At 38.2% G+C, this 17,824-nt stretch overlaps 1 protein-coding gene across 4 annotated transcripts in view; it reads right to left on the bottom strand.

Annotated features, from left to right (window-relative positions):
* Nucleotides 1-17,824, bottom strand: part of LOC122718568 (protein slit) — a 475,302-nt gene that overhangs the window by 29,998 nt on the left and 427,480 nt on the right. For all 4 annotated transcript variants that reach the window (XM_043943704.1, XM_043943705.1, XM_043943706.1 and 1 more), the window contains exons 2-3: nucleotides 3,381-3,452; nucleotides 2,565-2,708 (exon numbers count right to left, since the gene is read on the bottom strand). In XM_043943704.1, coding sequence (XP_043799639.1) covers nucleotides 2,565-2,708; nucleotides 3,381-3,452 — 216 coding nt within the window. The remainder of the gene's footprint in view (nucleotides 1-2,564; nucleotides 2,709-3,380; nucleotides 3,453-17,824) is intronic.

Genomic DNA, 17,824 nt, shown 5'->3' with positions numbered 1-17,824 from the left:
TAATGAAGATACTGATTGAATGAATGAAATGAATATGTATCGGTACGAGACATAGAAAAAGAATGAAAAGCACAGGCTTAATGGCATTGCATTAATATTAAAATATTCGCAGCTACAGACCGGTTTACGAATAAGATTCATTTGATATTTTCGTACATCAATTCTTTATATCGTTTCGAAATGATATAATTTATATCGTGTCTTAGAAATATTCCATATGATTAATTAATACGCTTAATTAACTGAAACGACGAACAAAAATTCTAATATATATTAATAATAATATCCCATTTTCAACTCGTTATTATTCTCAATTTTTTAATTCTCAAAGCACGATTTTAATCGAAAAGAATTTATAAATTTATATAGGATACACATTATAAAAAAAAATGAATTTTAAAATATTCCAAGTATTTTTAAAAAAAAAAGAATTTCACGAACGAAACATAACCGGTATTAACTACTTCTGGAGGAAAAATCTGTTCCATTTTCCGCGTACAATAGAGACACCATTCGTAACATCGTTTCTGGGAATGCAAAAAAGAATTCGAGAAGTCGAATTTCCCCCAAAAATGGGACGCTGCCAGTGCTCGATGGATGTAACTTCCGTTCGCTTTTTCCTCTTCCATCCCCTTTCCACCCCTTTTGCTATTCTTGTTTTTTAAAGTAGAGGAAGCGGAAACGGAACGATCGCCCTTAAAAAAAAAAAAATTAAAACAAAGGAAGGGGAAAAAATAGATTTAAATCCAGAACGGAAAAGTCATGCGTGTTCGATATGGGGGTTGTTGAGAGGGAGAGGAAACTTGCGTGGAGGGTTTCGCAAACCGAATTCGCACAATACTTCCGCCTGTATATGTATATATATAGGGTGTTCAATAATAACTGGTGTAAATAGGTAGAGGAGGAAAAAAATGGAATCAACATTTTTTTGTTTAAAATTTTGTTTTTTAAATCGAGTTTGAAAACTGAGATTTTCAGTTATAAGAAAATTTAATTGAATCTTCAAATGAATATGAATGAATTAAAATAAAATTTTGTTGTTTAATCCTCGCTTTTTTACACACCGTTTATTTATTATAATATTACATACTAATTAAATATTTCGTTTTACTTTTATACGAATATTAAAATTTAATACTATATATTAGAAAATAAGAAAAATATGCGTTTTGTATTTGTATAGTTAAAAAGTAACGAGTACATTGAATGAATCTTCAATTTTAATTTTAAATTTCATATTTATTTCTATATTTTGTCGATCAACTATTGTATCCAATTGAAAATTGAATTCATATATATTTGAATTAAATTTTTAAACTCATTTTTTCTTGAAAAAGAAGAATTCGATGAAAAAAGTATTACTCTCCCGTTTCATTTTTACACGTATAGAATTACCTGCTTGTCTCACCTCGAACATTTTGTATATGTGGAAAAATGTGAAATGTAGGCCATCATTTGAAAAGTTTATGCGATAACCTCCGGTGTTGTTCGCGGCAATGACGTGAAATAAATCTCCGTGCACGGATACATTTTCCCATTTCTGCATATCTTTTGATCAAATTTATTAAATAAATTCGTCACCGTGGAACATATCTGTCAACGAATTGTAAAATGCGCGAGTCGTGATACGATTTTGTCGTATTGATATGAAAACTGTGATATCTGACTTTTCGCTGTTCAAGGAACGAAGGCACCGATCGAATGGGGAGAAAAATCGGTGGGGAGAAGCTGTTTTTATCCGAGTCTTTTCTTTCTTTTTTTTTTTGTTTTTCTTTTTTTCAAACCAAGTTTATTTGCTCTCTTCTAATTAAAGGATCCATTGTTTGTTCCAGTTTATATATCATTGAGCAATACTTTTATTCTCGAGATTTTATAATTAAAACCCGAGTTTTATCTGGGTGGGTCGTATAGTTCAAATGGAAAATTTTATTTTATTCTTTCTCGGATGAAACTTCTGAAATATTTATTTTTGATGATTTTTTTTTTTTTTTTTTGCGATTGAATTCTGATCGACAGTTCGTTGAAAATTATTGGGGAGAGAGGTAAATGAAATAAATGTGGAGATGGATTTCGCGAATTTTATTTTAGTGGAAGAAAAATTGTTCGACGATTTTTCAAACGAAAATTCGATTCATAAAGATTTACATATCAGATTTTAAATTCCTTTGAATCGAACTTTGAATTAAAAACCTATCGTTTTCCGAAGCTATATCGAGAAGTATAATTTTTCAATTCGAGACATTCACTTTTTTTGTTAAAACTTTTACGTTCAACGCGAGATAGGAAGGGCTTTTTTTTTTAATTCTTGGTCGAAAGTTTGTAATTTAATCTCGTGCGCCGCAAATCAGTTCTTCGACACTTATATTGGAAAAAATTTTAAGGATTAAAGTTTTTCTTTTTCCTTCGGATATTATCTCACTTTATAAATTATAATATTTCCACGAATAAACGCCATGTACTTTCGACAAATATTTCGACAAATAATTATAATTATTTTATCCATTTCGTTTCTCTAAATAACAATATTCCATGCAAAACATATATAAAATAATTTTAATACTCACAGACGCTTTAAATTCATCATGTTGCTAAAGAGAAGATCGGGTAGGTGACGTATTTGATTATTGTTAAGGCGCAGCTTCTCGACACCAACTAGATCCTGGAAGGCACCTCTTTCAATGGTGTGAATTTGATTATTCGATAGCCAACTGGAAAATACACACAGAACACACATACTTGAAGATAAAACTAACAAAATTCACATTTTCTCTTACTTTCTATCGCTTCGACCATTAAAATTAAAATCGTTAAATCAAATCGATTAAATCGTATATATACCGATACCGTAGTTTATACTGTTAAATAATTCTTCCATTCTAACCGAAACGCGCGAACGAAACACACTTCGACCCAGTTAATCTTAATTACTTTTGTTCCCTCCTCGTCCTCGCGCCAAATCTCATTTCTCCCTTCTCGAAACGCGGAAGAAGAAGAAGAAACTTTACGTCTTTCGGAGGCGAAGTCACGAAGCTGAAAACAGTCCACGAAAGAGTACGATCTTCATGCAAGAGAGGTGAGTTTTGCACATACACACACGCGCGCACAGATACACATACACACATACACACGCACATACAGACACGCAAAGAGAGAGAAATTCGTCGAGCGCAAGTTCGTCTTTCCGCGAGTCGTCAACAATGGCGTCCGCGTCTCGTTTCCGGACAAATTTACTAGAATTTCGCGAACTTTTCGTTAAGAACCCGCTCGAACGGGTTTCAGACTCGCGAGCGGGCACCGACATTCAATTCTATTTGCGACACGCGACTAAAGCTATCCCCTTTCGTCCAACTCGGTTCGTTATTTGACAAACGGTTACTCACAGAACGTGAAGCGTAGCCATGTCCTCGAAGTCGGTCTTGAATATCACCGAGATATTGTTCCCTTGGAGATCCCTGAAACAAAGAGCGAACGAATTAATTTCAACGCGGTGGCAGAGTGGAACGAGTCAATAACTCGTCCGGGCAAAAATGTTTAATTTTCCCTCCTTTACGAAAAAAAAAAAAAAAAAAAAAGAAAGAAAAGGAAAAAAATCTCATAAAAATTTCCCTGTCACTGTTGTACGGTGTATACACCGCCGTTTGTCGTTAGTTTTTCTATCTTCTTAATTTTTCTCTTTCTTTATTTCTTTCTTTCTTTCTTTCTTTCTGTTTGGAAGAGTACAAGAGAGGAGAAACACCGTTGACAGTGGCGCTTAACTAATTCCATTTCAACTTTCGCCGAGGCCGTACTTTGTGCCGAGGTAACCGACCCACTCCACCATTTCTCTGTTCGCTCGTCGTATTTATTTGCCGCGAATAAGTATTTCTGTTTTCCGTCGTTGGGCAAATATTTGCGTATGGAAGGAGGAGGGGGCGCCGGTACAAAGAGCAACTTACGTAGAAATTTTATCGCGGAACCCACCCTCCCCCCTTCGCAACGTTTTTTGAAACGTTGTGTCGCGTTTATGCGCCGGATCAAAGCGACCCTCCATCTGGATCTGTTGGTAAACGTGGAAATCGAGATCATCTATGAATCCAGATTTTCTTCCATTCTTCCTTGACCCAGACTGATCCAAAATCGAACGTTGTTAATGAAATAGGATGACTTAGGAAACTCGAATTTATACGAATTTCCTCTCACTATTTATACAATAATTATTTAACATCTCTATTGTTGTATTGAATTTTATATAAAATTGTTTCGTAGTAACTTTTTTCCCTTCTTTGCTCGATAATACAATCGACAAAATTTAAGAAAATTCCAATAGCTAAAAAGCTATATGATCTAAAGCTCGCCCGATATCTAGCCGAAACGAAATATCATTATTCCAACGAAATGGTAACTCGAAAGCGTGAATTCGCTTTTCTAGGGACGGGAGCCGTCAAACACAGCCGTCTGCCTCCCCGATCCCGGCAAGTTATTAAGGCCTTATTAAATTGGTTCCTTTTCCCGGTGGAACTTTTTTACTTGACAAAAAACCGGCAGAACGTAGGAACGAATAACGAGTCAGGCCTACTCGACAGGAATTCTCTTCGTACAGTCTCCATCGTTGCCTTTTCCTATTTCTTCTTCTGCTCCTCCTTTATTCTCTCTCTCTCTCTCTCTCTCTCTCTCTCTCTCTCTCTCTCTCTCTCTCTCTCGTTCTCCCCCCTTTCCTTTCTCACCGATTCTTCTCCTCCGGTCTTCCCGTCGAAAACGTCGACGACAACGACGGTGCACGGTGGAAACGCAAATTATTTCCTCGTTTCGCGTCCCAGACACGCCGGTTCAACGACGAAACGAGACCGAAGGAGGAGAGCCGTTTTTCCAGCGGCTCTTTTAAGCCTTGCGTGAGATTTTAATTTCACCGTGGCGGCCAACCTTCTTCTTTTTTTTTTTTTATTTTTTTATTTTTTCTTTCTTGCCGGGTCCAACCGGTTGCTTTCCCTCCTCGTTTTGTTTTTTCTTTTTTTTTTTTATTCTCACCAGGTTGGATATTGTCGTCGTCGTAGTCGTCGTCGTTGTCGTTGTCGTCACGCTGCTACCGGGAATAATTGGCGAGGTTGTGAACGAGGAAGGAAAGGAGGCGGAGAATCGTTTGATATATTTCCGTCTCGATTATCAATCATTCGAAGGAATGGATAATCCGCGCGATGGAACGAATCTTTTTACCCCTTTGGAATTTTCTTTCTCCTTATCCTCAAAATTCCGCCACGGAATTTAATTAAAATTCGCTCGATTCTTTGTACATTATCGTATCGATCGTGTTTCTATTATAATATTTTTCATCGGAGATGATTTATGAATTTTTTTTTTTTTTTATCGTTCCCTCTTTTCCACCGTTTTCTTCCCTCGATAATAATTTGTATTTTTAATCTGTCCATCGTTACGTTTGTTATTCGCGTTGCATTTATAAATAATTTTCACGCAATTCGTCGTGGAATAATTAAGAAGTATAATAATGAATGAGCGAATGGATGAATGGACAATGCACGAGTGAGAGAATGCATGCGTAAAATGCATGGATTACAATACGTTGTTATTCCACTTTGAGCCGAGATTTCAATAGTTAGTCGGGATATTCCAGGGTGAAAATGTTATTTCTCTTTCTCTCTCTCTCTTTATATATATATATGTAGAGGGAAGGTGATAATTTATTGTTTTGAAACCAGAAGGCTTCAGGATTGTTTGCGATCGATGATAAATCTGGACAAATCTGGTTGTATTTTTGGATTTGCATCACTCGTACATCCGATTTATTACTGAGATCGTTCCACGTGTTTGTTCAATCACGATTCGGATGGAATCGATAAACTTGTAAGCTATTGGGTATTTGGGTTACAAGGGAAACAAGCTTTTACAGCTTTATCGATGATTAGATTATTCGTTATATAAAAAAAAAATAAATTAAGAACAAAGTGAAAGAACAATGAAAAAGTAAGTAATTAATAAAAATTATTAATTAACGATTAATATAAATTCACAATTAACACAGAAGAAAAATCATCGTATTGGAGATTATGTATAAAATTAAAAATAAATGAATAAATCAAGGCAACCAATAAACTCGATTAATTAACGAGTTATAAAGCAAATCGAAATTGAAATCATATTTCAAACGAAATTATCTTTCGAATAGGATAGTTTCGTGTATCGTTGTTCGTAATCGTGACATCTCGTCGGACAATGACCAGGGAACAGTTTGACGAGAGAGTTTCAAAAAGCAAAAAAAAAAAAAAAAAAAAAAAAAAAAAAAAGAAAGAAAGAAAAAAAAAGAAGTGGAAATAAAAAAAAAAGTATTGGACATCGTGCAGAGAACAGAGAGTTATTTAAAATGCAGCCCCGGAGCATTTCGTGGATGGAGAGCGGTTCACAGAGATAGGCAATCCTCTTGATAATCGTTAAATGAAAAAAGCGTGTTGACGATGGGTAAACAGAAGCGCGAAAAAATCTGTCGAAGCGGGGGCATCGGTACGTGACATCGATCAACACTTGTTTTCAACGTCCGCCTACGCCACGTGTGACTTTTCGCTCGTGAAGAGAGGCCCGATGCCGTTTAAAATCGGCTCCCGAAAAGGGCAACGCAAACTTTCCGTGTTTCCACCGCTTTTCAATTTCCAAACGGGTGGAATCGTTTGCATCGGGCAAAATTCCTCGCTGGGTGTACCGAATTTTGCTTTTTTTGTTCCTTTTTCTTTTTTTTTTTTTTTTTTTTTTTTATTTCTCTCCACTGTCGCTGGAAAACGTTTTCGACGAAAGTTTGAAATTTTGTTTTTTCGATGGGTTTATAAATTTTAGAAGTAACTGGAAAGGAGAACGGACCTTGAAACTGGTTGGAATTAATAGACGAATGGGGCTGCGATGAATTTTTAATTTGCATAGATGGCGTTTTGTCGAATGAGTGGAAACATACATGTACTTTATTGTTCGTTTTTTTTCTTGTTTTTTTTTTTTTAGAGTTTTTTAAATAAACTAGATGGAAAAATATTTGGCGAAGAGTTTAAATTTAAATCGTTGGTGGTATTGGAGATTAATAATATTAACGAATCGTAGAGTTATGACTCTGAAAGTATAGAGAGATTTTTTTAACGGATGTCTTTTATTGGAGAAAATATTGGAGTGAATTTTGAAGAATCTTTGCCGTATGTTTCGAAAAATAAATTATATATTTTTATAGAAGAATAGATTTTTATTGTGATAGAGTTTTATTCGAATCGAATTTTTATATCCCAAAATCATTTCATTTTATAGAATTATTAAATTTAAATTTTATAATATTTTATAATATCGATAGTTTTTGAACAAAAGATTTTGGAAGTATTTTAACATTATTAAAGAAGGATTCGGATTTCATACGATATTTTCCTAATAATTCTTCGCTTAAAGTTTATTCTGAGAGAATACCTAATGATTTTGAAGTTTTACCCACTTATTAAACTCTCCTCCCTACTTCTTAAACGGCTGTTAATTGAATACCAAAAGCAACTTACTTTAACTTGGAAATAAAAGGGAATGCTTAACGAGCGTTTCTTAAAACTTTCTTAAAATTTAAATAAAATCTTTGTTAAATAGACCGTTATAATTTTTTCAACACGCAATTACAAGAAAATTTAACGTAAATTTAAATTGCTTATAATTTGAAGAAACAAGTCTCTCGAACGATATTTTATCAACTTTTGTTTTTACTTTTCGCCAACAATGATTCCCCAAAAGTGTTTCACGTGAATATTATTATATAACACACTGTTTATATCCGTTTATTGAATCCCTAATAACATCGTGCTCCGCATATTTCTCTTTAATATACTGTGGAAACTTTTTTAATTTTGTTATGGGAGATGTAATAGAGACGAGTTCAAGCTTTGCATACTTTATGCAAGCCTATATTCGTCTTTTTCGCTTGCTCCTATTCTGTTCCTCCTCCACCCTTCCTTTCTTCCTCCTTTCATCTCTTTCTCTCGCGTTCTTTAATGTCATTGAAAGCTCCCTTTAGTTTTCTCCCTGGTTTTTAATAACACCATGTCGATGTCTTGGGCAAAGGTGAAACAAGTTTTATGAGAGTCTGTAAAACTGAGAAATTACTATCTGTCCGTATATCTTTCATTTTTCACGTTTAATATTCTTCTATCTTCGTAACTTCATTGACATCTATATCTAGTATTTCAAATGAAGTTTTACTAACGAGAAATTTCAAAGAAATAAAAATTTAAAAAGAGCAGTTATTGTAACAAGTAATATTTTATATTTCTACATTCTTGTATTCGAAATGTTTATTATATAATATCATTCAATTAATTGCAAAGAAACGTAAAAGGGTCGCAAAAGATTCTTAGGTAAATTTTTAACAATTAATGAATCTCTCAATCTTTTAACGTCCAACGATTTCCCGTGAATTAAAAACGAGTATCTTTCAATAATTTCGCAACTCTTTCGTTCTATCGTGGTTAAAACATCTCGACATATCGATTATCGAAAACGTGCTTTCCTATCTCGGCAAACGTGCCAAGGATACTCTCCAACACTTTCTCGGAACTCATACCGCTACTTCAACTTGATACTTGACTTCCATGAACGAGAGGATGCAATAATGCGTCATTTACGATGCAATAACAATCGACTTTTCCTTATTTCTTCGCTGGTTAAAGAATATCCCAATATCCCAAACTCGAAATCGTTCCTAAGAATCCATCGCATTGCCTCCACCATATTTCATCGAAATACAAAATATAAAATAATTCAAAATCAAATTTTTTTTCTTCTCTCAACGACGTTTTAAATTTAAAAGTGAAAATCTTGATGAACAACCAACCGCGAAATCCATTGATACATTTAAAGTGATATATTTTATTACAAGTATGACAATTAACTGCTTGACACGAAAGAAATTTAGAATAAAATCAATAGTCTTTGATCTTCAGCAACATTTTTCAATTTTCCAAATTTGTATACGTTTCATTTTCTGTAATTCATTTTACATCATTACATAGACCTAAAAATTACATTTTAAAACGTACAGTCCTCGCCATCATCATCTGAAAAAACGCCACTTATTATTTCGATTCAGGTTAGGTTGAGAAACACTGGCATCAACGAGTATTATATTCCAACATTATATTCCTACTCTCTAGCACCGCACCATCGGAGAGACACCCGTTCCGTTCCTCTCTCGACAGATTTGTGCTTCCTGGAACGCGAGCACCGATGGTCCATCGGTGGTCCCCGTCCGTCTCGTTCAATTAAAAGCAACGCGGCCATCTTGGCCGAGGGCGATAATGGCGATCGGCCGCGTTATCGCGGTCGAGATTCCTTCGGTTATTAAATCGGATCGGGAGAGAGACCGGCCCTGGAATGGCTTCCAGCGATTCTCCCTCGATACAGAGGGGGACCTCCCGCCGCTTTATCGCGGTATAATTAATTTCCGGGTCGGGCGGCTCGATTGCTCGCCGGTCGAAGTTAACGAAGAAGTTAAGGTGAGACGCTAATTGAAGCTCGAGGAACTGCCACTTGCGAACTCTGCTTGTTCACTCTTGCTTTATCGGCTCGCCTGTTTTATATATATATATATACAAGGGAACCAGGATTGAATGGGATTCTCGAGGAGACGAGAAAAAAAAGAAAGAATGGCAGAATCTTTGTTAAAATACGCGAGAGAATTCTGATATCTGATTCGACGATCTGGTTATTAAAAAAAAAAAAAAAAAATATTGACCAAAATCTCTCAATTTCAAAATCAATAAAAAAATATCGAATATCACTACACGAATGGATCGCAACATGGTTGGTGCAACGAAGAATAACTCGAAAAAGAAAAATTAGCTGAGCATCGAGGAGAAGACTCGCGCGAAAAAAAATAAAAAAATAAAAAAGTGGAAGAACGAAATAACGGGAGCAAATTGCCTTCGAAGAAAGGAGAGGGGAGGGGAGGGGAGGGGGTCGGTTATAGGCCGCGAGTCTGCGATTCGGTGGGCTACACCTTCGCCTAGGTAGTTGATTCAATTCGCCGGGTACAATGACGTCCGCCGGAAATCCAATCGTGTCCCGGAGGCGCATTTTCATCGTTCACGAGGCGCACTTTTGACAGGCGGCTCACGTGCCCTCCCCCACCCCTCTTGGCTAACGAAATTACTTTTCGCGTCGTCGGGACATCCGCTTAAATACGTTTCCATGGGGTTTCCATCGGGCGGAACACCGGTGGCTGGTAAATCTGCCGGGACAGTCTCCGTTGGAAGGAAGTCCAGAAGGAATGAGGAGGAGAGGGATAGTAGAGAGGTTGGGGTTGAACGACTCGACGGCGTCGTCCAGGAATAAGGTGTCGGCACGCGTCTATATATATATATATATATTTGCGTCGTCACGGTTTAGAAACGGACCAACGTTGGCAGATGTAATCAAAGTTTGCAGACAACCGCTACTCCTGAGACTCCTCTCAGCTGGCGATGAGCGGAACGCACCGGATGTGCCACTTTTTCCCGCATTTCCGATCCATACTTTCGTGCATACTGGGAATATTCGGCTCGATCTTGCTTGGAACTTGAAAGTGAATAATTCGAATATTCGTGAGAATTGTATACTATGTATAAGTAATTTTTTTTTACATTTAAATTTGGCTTTAGTAACAGTATATCTCAAAAGTGGATAAGAATTAATACGGGGAAGAATAGGAATACTATTATCCAATTCATGAATAAAGGGATACTATTCATGAATTACAAAGATATGCTACGTAACAAGATAAATTTGGAAAACTGATCTTTCTCTCTTGTATGAAACAATTCTGACGAATATACTCATTAACATTCTTATCTTATCTTATTAATTTTCTTATTTTTCAAAAAAAAAATTGAAAACAATCGCATTACAAAATCCCTTTCTTCTTTCTTTCTCTCGCATCATCGAATGGTCGATGCATCTCAAACGCTCTCGAACAAATATAAGCCCGATAAGGAGCCTTTCTTCGACACGAAGAGGAACGAAACTTTCCCCTCGGCCGTGGTTCGATCTTCTTCTCGCCTCCATTTGCCACGCGGTGCGAAACACCGTACGCGCGGCGAAATGCAAATGGAATCTCTTGATCGAGTTTAGGCGTCGAGGGGGGTTGCTCGCGAAGGGCGCGCTCGAGGAAAAGGGCTGGCTTCGAAGTCGATTTGACGTATCGACGGGTTCCCCCGCTCAGCTTGCCACTCACGAATAATCGTGACAGGAGGAACGAAAAGAATGCGAGGCGCGTCGTCCATTTTCCGCCGCGTATACGCGCGCGAGCCGAGTCTCGCGTTCCATTGCAAATGGAGACAAATTTATACACGAGGCGACTGGAAAAAAAAAAGAGACTGGTGGTCGCTTTGGTGATAAATCGAATCGAACGATTGTTTTATTTTTTTTTATTTTTTATTTTTTTTTTTTTTTTTTTGGATCTGGATCGGACAACATTTTTCACGCATGAATTATTAGTGCCTCGCTAGTGTACTTCCGTTTCCACCCTCCATCCATGGAAGTCATGAGCGGTAGTCGAGTGTTTTTTTTTTTTTCTTCTTTTTCCTTCTCTCTGTTTTTTTACGATAAACAAAATATTTGTCTTTTGCACGGTTAGGTTTTCGGTTAGGTTGTTCCGCAAATGTTAAATTAAGCTAGGGGGTGGATAATTTTTTAACGTGACGATCGAAAGTATGAAATTTTATTATACTGTTTGCGAGATTCGTGTCAAAGTTTTTATTTTAAATTGTGTGTATTGTTGAGGCGCATGTTTTCTCGTGAATATAATTTGATCATTTTTCAATAGAATTTGTTATTATCGTGAATATCTAATTCTAAAAATTAAGCATTCGTTTTTCTAAAATATTATCAATCTTGTGGATTGATTTTAAAAATATAGAATCTATAGAATTCTCAAGATCAAGATTGTTCAACAAATCCTTCAATATTTTCAAGATGCTGCTCATAACAATCAACTATAATTTAATCAATAAAATTGATTTATCGTCCTAGAACGATTATCACAATAACTCTCCAACACTCTAACACTTCCGTTCCATCACTCTTATCACAATGTGTCGAATGATTAATTGGACGATTGCGAAATGGATTTGTTCTCGATACAAATATTTGCAGCAAAGATCGATCGAGGATACTACAGCTGCATCGAATCACAGCTACATAGATAATCTAAGCAATTCAATTGACAGTTGTTCAATTGAGATTGAAATGATTAAATCGATCGATCGTATTTGCAAATAATTATATAATTATTCGTTTCTGGCGATCTCGGGCCGCCAATGTGGCAAACCCTGACTCCAGCTTTGAATAATTATCCGATTTCTTCTTGGATCTGAATAATTGCGTTATCGGCCACTCGGAGATCTAAGCTCATTCGATTTGAATAGTCGTGTGACCAGTCGCATTGAGATTAATCGTACGATTAGAGAACTAAACGTTCGTCGAATGAACGTTTTGATTCATTACAACAGATCAATATGAATCATAACATGTACCCTTTTGTATTGTAAAAAAATATATAAAGAACTATAATTGCTTAAAATAACTGGAACGATGTTGAAATAATTATTTTTTATTATTGTAAATGGAAAATTTTTTGGGAATCATGCGAAAGTAACGAATAAGAAAATATTCCATCATTGAATATTTAAATTCTAAGCCAAACGTGTTTTAAATAAAATTAACGAGATATCGTTAGCTAATTTCCTGATCTCTTTTTGATCCACGCAAACATTTTAACAAAATATACTTCTTTGACCACGTCGCTTATTATATTCGAATTTCTTACACCTCGAATTTGAAAAACATTTTCATTTCTTCGCCTTATTCAGAATTAAAGTACAAAGTACTCGAATGCAATTCTATTACAATACTTCGAACTCGAAACCTTTCTCACAAAATACCCGTACACGAAACCTTAACCAATTCGAGGATATACACACCCGCCATACCCGCTTCATCATCCCAGACAACTAGTCGTCTTCCACGGACCGTGATCCTCCATTCACCATTCTTGGATCAACCACCACAATCCTCCGCTCCCCCTTCCCAACCACCAACTCGATCTATCACACCCACAATCATCCTCCTCCGCCTATACACAGGAAGCGAGAGTTTCACAAAGCAGCCTATTTCTCTCGATAGGCTAGGAAAATCGCCCCCCCTCCCCTCCCGCTCATCATAACATTCAGATTTTATTGGCCTGGGGTAACGTTTGCGGATCCCTTTCACCTGTCACCCATCTTGAGGACGAAGACGCGGCCGGATACGTTGTACACCGTCCCCGAGAAACACACGGAATTTATCGAGCTGGCTCGCCTCCAGACGAGCCGCCACTCTTTCCCCCCCGTAGTCAGTCCGCACGCTTGTACCCGGTCAACCCAGTAAAATCAAATATTAACGATCCGCCGGTGGACGGGATCGCGGTGCCCTGTGTTTTACGATGTAACACGATGATGGCGGGGGCCACGTGTGATGTATTATCCTGTAGCGAAAATAGCCGATCGAGAGGAATCTTCCTCTGCCCCTCCGAGTAGGGATGGGCGCGAGTGGCGTTGGTTCGAGAAAGAGAACAGGAAGGGTTATATAGTTTGCAATAAAGTTTGAAATTTTATTATCCTCGATCTTTTTTTTTTTTTTTTTTCGAGGGGAAGGCAAGGGGAGGGAGATTTATTCGAATCCGGAATTTTCTGGGATTCTTCTCTGGGACGTGGGATTCGCATATATTGCTCAATGTATTCTCTCGTGTATTCTCTTCGTCACATTGTTCGCTTACGTTATGTTACAGCAGGGAAAAATATATGGCTGGGCCTCCACCGTTTCTTTTCTCGAAAATTTTCTGCGTAGGAATATCGAGAGTTAGAGGGGGAATATCTTATCTTCTATTTCTCGCAACTTTCTTTTTATTTATTAATATGTGTTTCGTGGATATGTCTCAAGATTTACTCTCCTGTTTTGAGTATTCTGTTGTACGCTGGAATGTTCTATTATCGAATTCCTATATTTCTAAGATTTCTGCTTAAAATAACTCGAAGGTAATCGATAGTCCTTCGTATTTCGAGAATATCTTACTATGTTGAAAGTAGTGCATAAATTGGTGAATCATTTTCAAATTTTGCTGACATAATCTTGAGACTTCCTCCTACTGTATACCCCTCATTGTGTTAAACAATTGTTCCTTTGACACGTATATTTCGTTCATCAAAAAATTGCGAATACAAACGTTCGAATATTTTCTGTTCTTTCTTCTATTGCCCACGTCACGTTTCTCCTCTAACGTTTACAGATTCTATTAAGAACAATCGACTTTTGGGAGACTTTTTCCAACAGGGATGGCGGTCGATCCCATCCCTAGAGGCTGGAGTCTGCCGGAAAACGCGAGGAGAAAAATGGTCCGGCGACGTCTGCTGCTTACGTCAACCGCTATGCCACGCTCCTTCGTTTTACTTAATTAAACGAAACGTCTACCACGATCGCGCTGTTTCCGCGGAATAACAGTAGTGGAAACTGGTAGCATCGTTTGTCCGTGTCGTTCGTAGTTTTCGTGCGAGTCGTATAACCGCGAATCGTACGAGGAGTCGCGTTACAATCTCCCTCTTTGTACGTGTTTGAATCGGCTATTAAATCCCGTGAAATTGATACGATGCGAGAAATATTGTTACAAATATTAATAAGTGAAATTACTTGATCGAAGACGGAGGAATAGGTGAATAGAGAATTCCACTCGAATTCGTTTCCACGCTAATTCATTCTTAACCCAAAACGAAATTCTTCGCGAGTTTTAAATCGCTCCGTTTATTCGAATTTGCGAATTTTCTCAGGCAGGTCGTCGTCGCTTTTTATCATCGATCTCACCGCGTTTTATTCACGTTGGTGCGTTTGCCAGTTAACCGGTCTGGCGGAGGAATCGACGAGAGGAGAATTGTTCCGTGAGTGCGCGCGTGCACACCGAGCGCGAGGGAAACGGCATTGTTCCAACGACAGGTGATTCGTTAGTCGACGCAACTGCTACAGCAAAGACAAATGCTCCGCCACTGTCTAACGAGCGAGCACCGTGGTCCTGGCCAAATATCACGGGAGGCGGGAGGGGAGGACGATGAGACGCGGAAGCCTCTCTCGAGAGATTTTGTTATAAAGTAAACGTGAGTAATTTTCAGGATAGGAAATTATAGATATGCGCACTTGGGTGAAATAAACATTTTGTATCGAATGTTTATAAATATTGTCCGTAGTCAAAACATCGAGATAAATTTGCTGCTTATGGTTCTGCTTTATTCACGCCGTGCGTGTGTTAGAAATATTTGATAGCCGATATTAATATCGATATGACTTGTTTATGCTTTTCTCAGACAATTCCTTGCAATAAAATATATCCGGAGAATGTATTATAACGTACCATATATTAAACATCTTAAAGAGCATTTCTATCAGAATTAATCTTGGAAATTTCTGTTGCATAACGAAATACGAAAAATATTGTCACGTAATAATCTTTCTTCAAATTAAATTGATCTCTGTACAAGTATCCCTATCAATGTTAATTCGAGAGAAACATTTTCGTACTTTCATCAACTTTCGAGGTACTGCTTCTGTTCCATTTTATACCCGTTTAATCTTAATTTAAAGGCTCGTTTCCCAATTTCACGATCGGAGAAATGATATCGTCTCTCTCTCTTTCTAAGTTTTGCCGAACTTAATTGAATTAAACCCGGTCTCGAGACCTGGTTCCTCTTTCTCTCTCTCTCTCTCTCTCTCACACGAAAAAAGAGTGGCAGAAGATCGCCATTCGATCTCGATCCTCTTCGTTATTACCTCTGATCCGTTTTCCACGCCGGTTTCTAAGATAATTGGCGTGTTTACGCGGCCAGGACAATCGTGGCTAATCGCACGTTTCATTGTCTTCGGTTGATTGGAGGTTTCATTGTTCCCGTTGCCCCGCAACGGGATTTATTCCTTCGGGGCTTGTGTGGGTGGATACAGTGGGTGATATCGTTGTCAAACGGTTGGGGTTGGAAAGAAAATTGTTATTGACGGTTTCGTCGATAAGCAACCGATATTGCTCGAATCTAATCTTTACACAACGTAATCCCAAATTAAAATAAAATCTCGATCGTAAAATCCTATCCTCCGGTTAATTTTAACTCGAACCTGTCGACAACGAATCAACAAATATTCTCTTTCCTTTCCATCTCCTTCTCATCTCGCATCCAACGTTTCCTACCTCGTAATCTAGAATATTTCATGCTTCGCGACTCACCGTGCTGTATTACAATTACACTCGAAGCGCGTGCACACAATCTGGAATACAGAAAATCTCGGTAGATTTCGCTAGACAGAGGCCGTTCCAGTCCGTTCCCAGGCCGGATGATGATGTCTTATCGGAGGCAGCCACGGGTTACGATCCGTGTATATAAGTTTATTGTATCGCGTTTTTTGTTCTTTGAGCTTCACGATGAGGTTTCGTAGGAAAAAGGGGGGAAAGGAAACTTCGCCCCTTCGGTTTCACTCGACGAGACGCGAGCCGCTTAAACGTTGCCCGCGAAGAGAATGTTTTCGCCGCGTTCCCGCCGCCCTGCGAACCAGAACGGGCATAAATTTACAACCGACTTTCCGCCTCGTGATCCCCCGTTTATCGTTTTAATGCCTGTGGACGGCCCTCTGACTTACATATGAATTGCTCGACTTCGTTCCTTTATTTTCGCCCCATAAGTTTCCTTAATTGTTTCTCGCCTTTGCGACGACACGAGATTTATATTCCTTTTCTCTTCCCTTCCCCTCTTTCGTGTCGCGTTTCGCGGAGAAGCATTTACGAGATATGCACTGGATTTTAATTAGAGAATTCGTGAAACACGTACGTTTCGAGGTTAGGGATTTCGAGGTTAGAGAAGAATTGTTTTTGGACCGCAATGTGAAACAGTTTTGAAATAATTTTTCTGTTCTTTTCCCTTCTTTGAAGAAGGATTTTCCTTTAAAAGAATAAATATTGTTTTTACACGATCAAGAAAAAGTTATCGAACGATCAAGAATATGGAATATTTTTATACCGAAAGATGGAGAAAAGTTCATAAATCTCTAACTTTACCTGGCAAAAAGCAATTGTGAAAATTATAAGTTTTCAAAACGCGTAACCTGAATAAATAATCGGTCGGGTAGGAAACGGTCGATCGAAAGGCGGGACCCAGCGTCTTCCGGTTCACTGGTTCCCGCACACTCATCGACCAGGCCCGCGTAAAAAATCTCGTTCACCTCGTAAATCTCTGGCCGGCCGGTACACGCGGGGAAAAATCGCGGCTCGATCGATGCTTAACGCCCCCTCCCCTTCCTCCTCGGCTGAACGAAACGCGCACAATCGCGCATTGCGTACTCGGGGCTCGACCGATTCTCGATCTTATCTCCACTCTTTACCCTCCACTTTATCACTTCTCGAAACTCTAACAGGCGCACCTCGTGGGGGTCATGATTCGATAGACATTTGCATACATGGGTGGGTATGTATATATATATATATAGGATAAAGCCGCCCACGCGACTAATTCGATTGTTATTCGAATGAAATTGCGTGTAGTCCGTGCAACAAAGCGGTGTATATAAATTATTGATGCGAATCTTTGACGTGTTTGAAGAAGGATCCTCGATGGACGAGATATAACGCGACATTGTGACAGTTGAACGATTGTCTGCGATGTTATGACGGTAATATTGGCGTAGCGATCGGAGGAGGCTTGGAGAGAGGACGTTGTCGGGACGTTGTTGTGTATGGAATGTTTATGGCGGAAATTGAAGAGGATTTTTCCTCGGCGAGAGACTCTGTTTGATT

This window comes from Apis laboriosa, unplaced genomic scaffold, assembly GCF_014066325.1.
Source record: "Apis laboriosa isolate Shangri-la unplaced genomic scaffold, ASM1406632v1 scaffold64_cov150, whole genome shotgun sequence".
NCBI classification, from domain to species: domain Eukaryota; kingdom Metazoa; phylum Arthropoda; class Insecta; order Hymenoptera; family Apidae; genus Apis; species Apis laboriosa.
The sequence above is the reverse complement of the archived record's forward strand: the minus strand, read 5'-3'. Positions and strand labels throughout refer to the sequence as shown.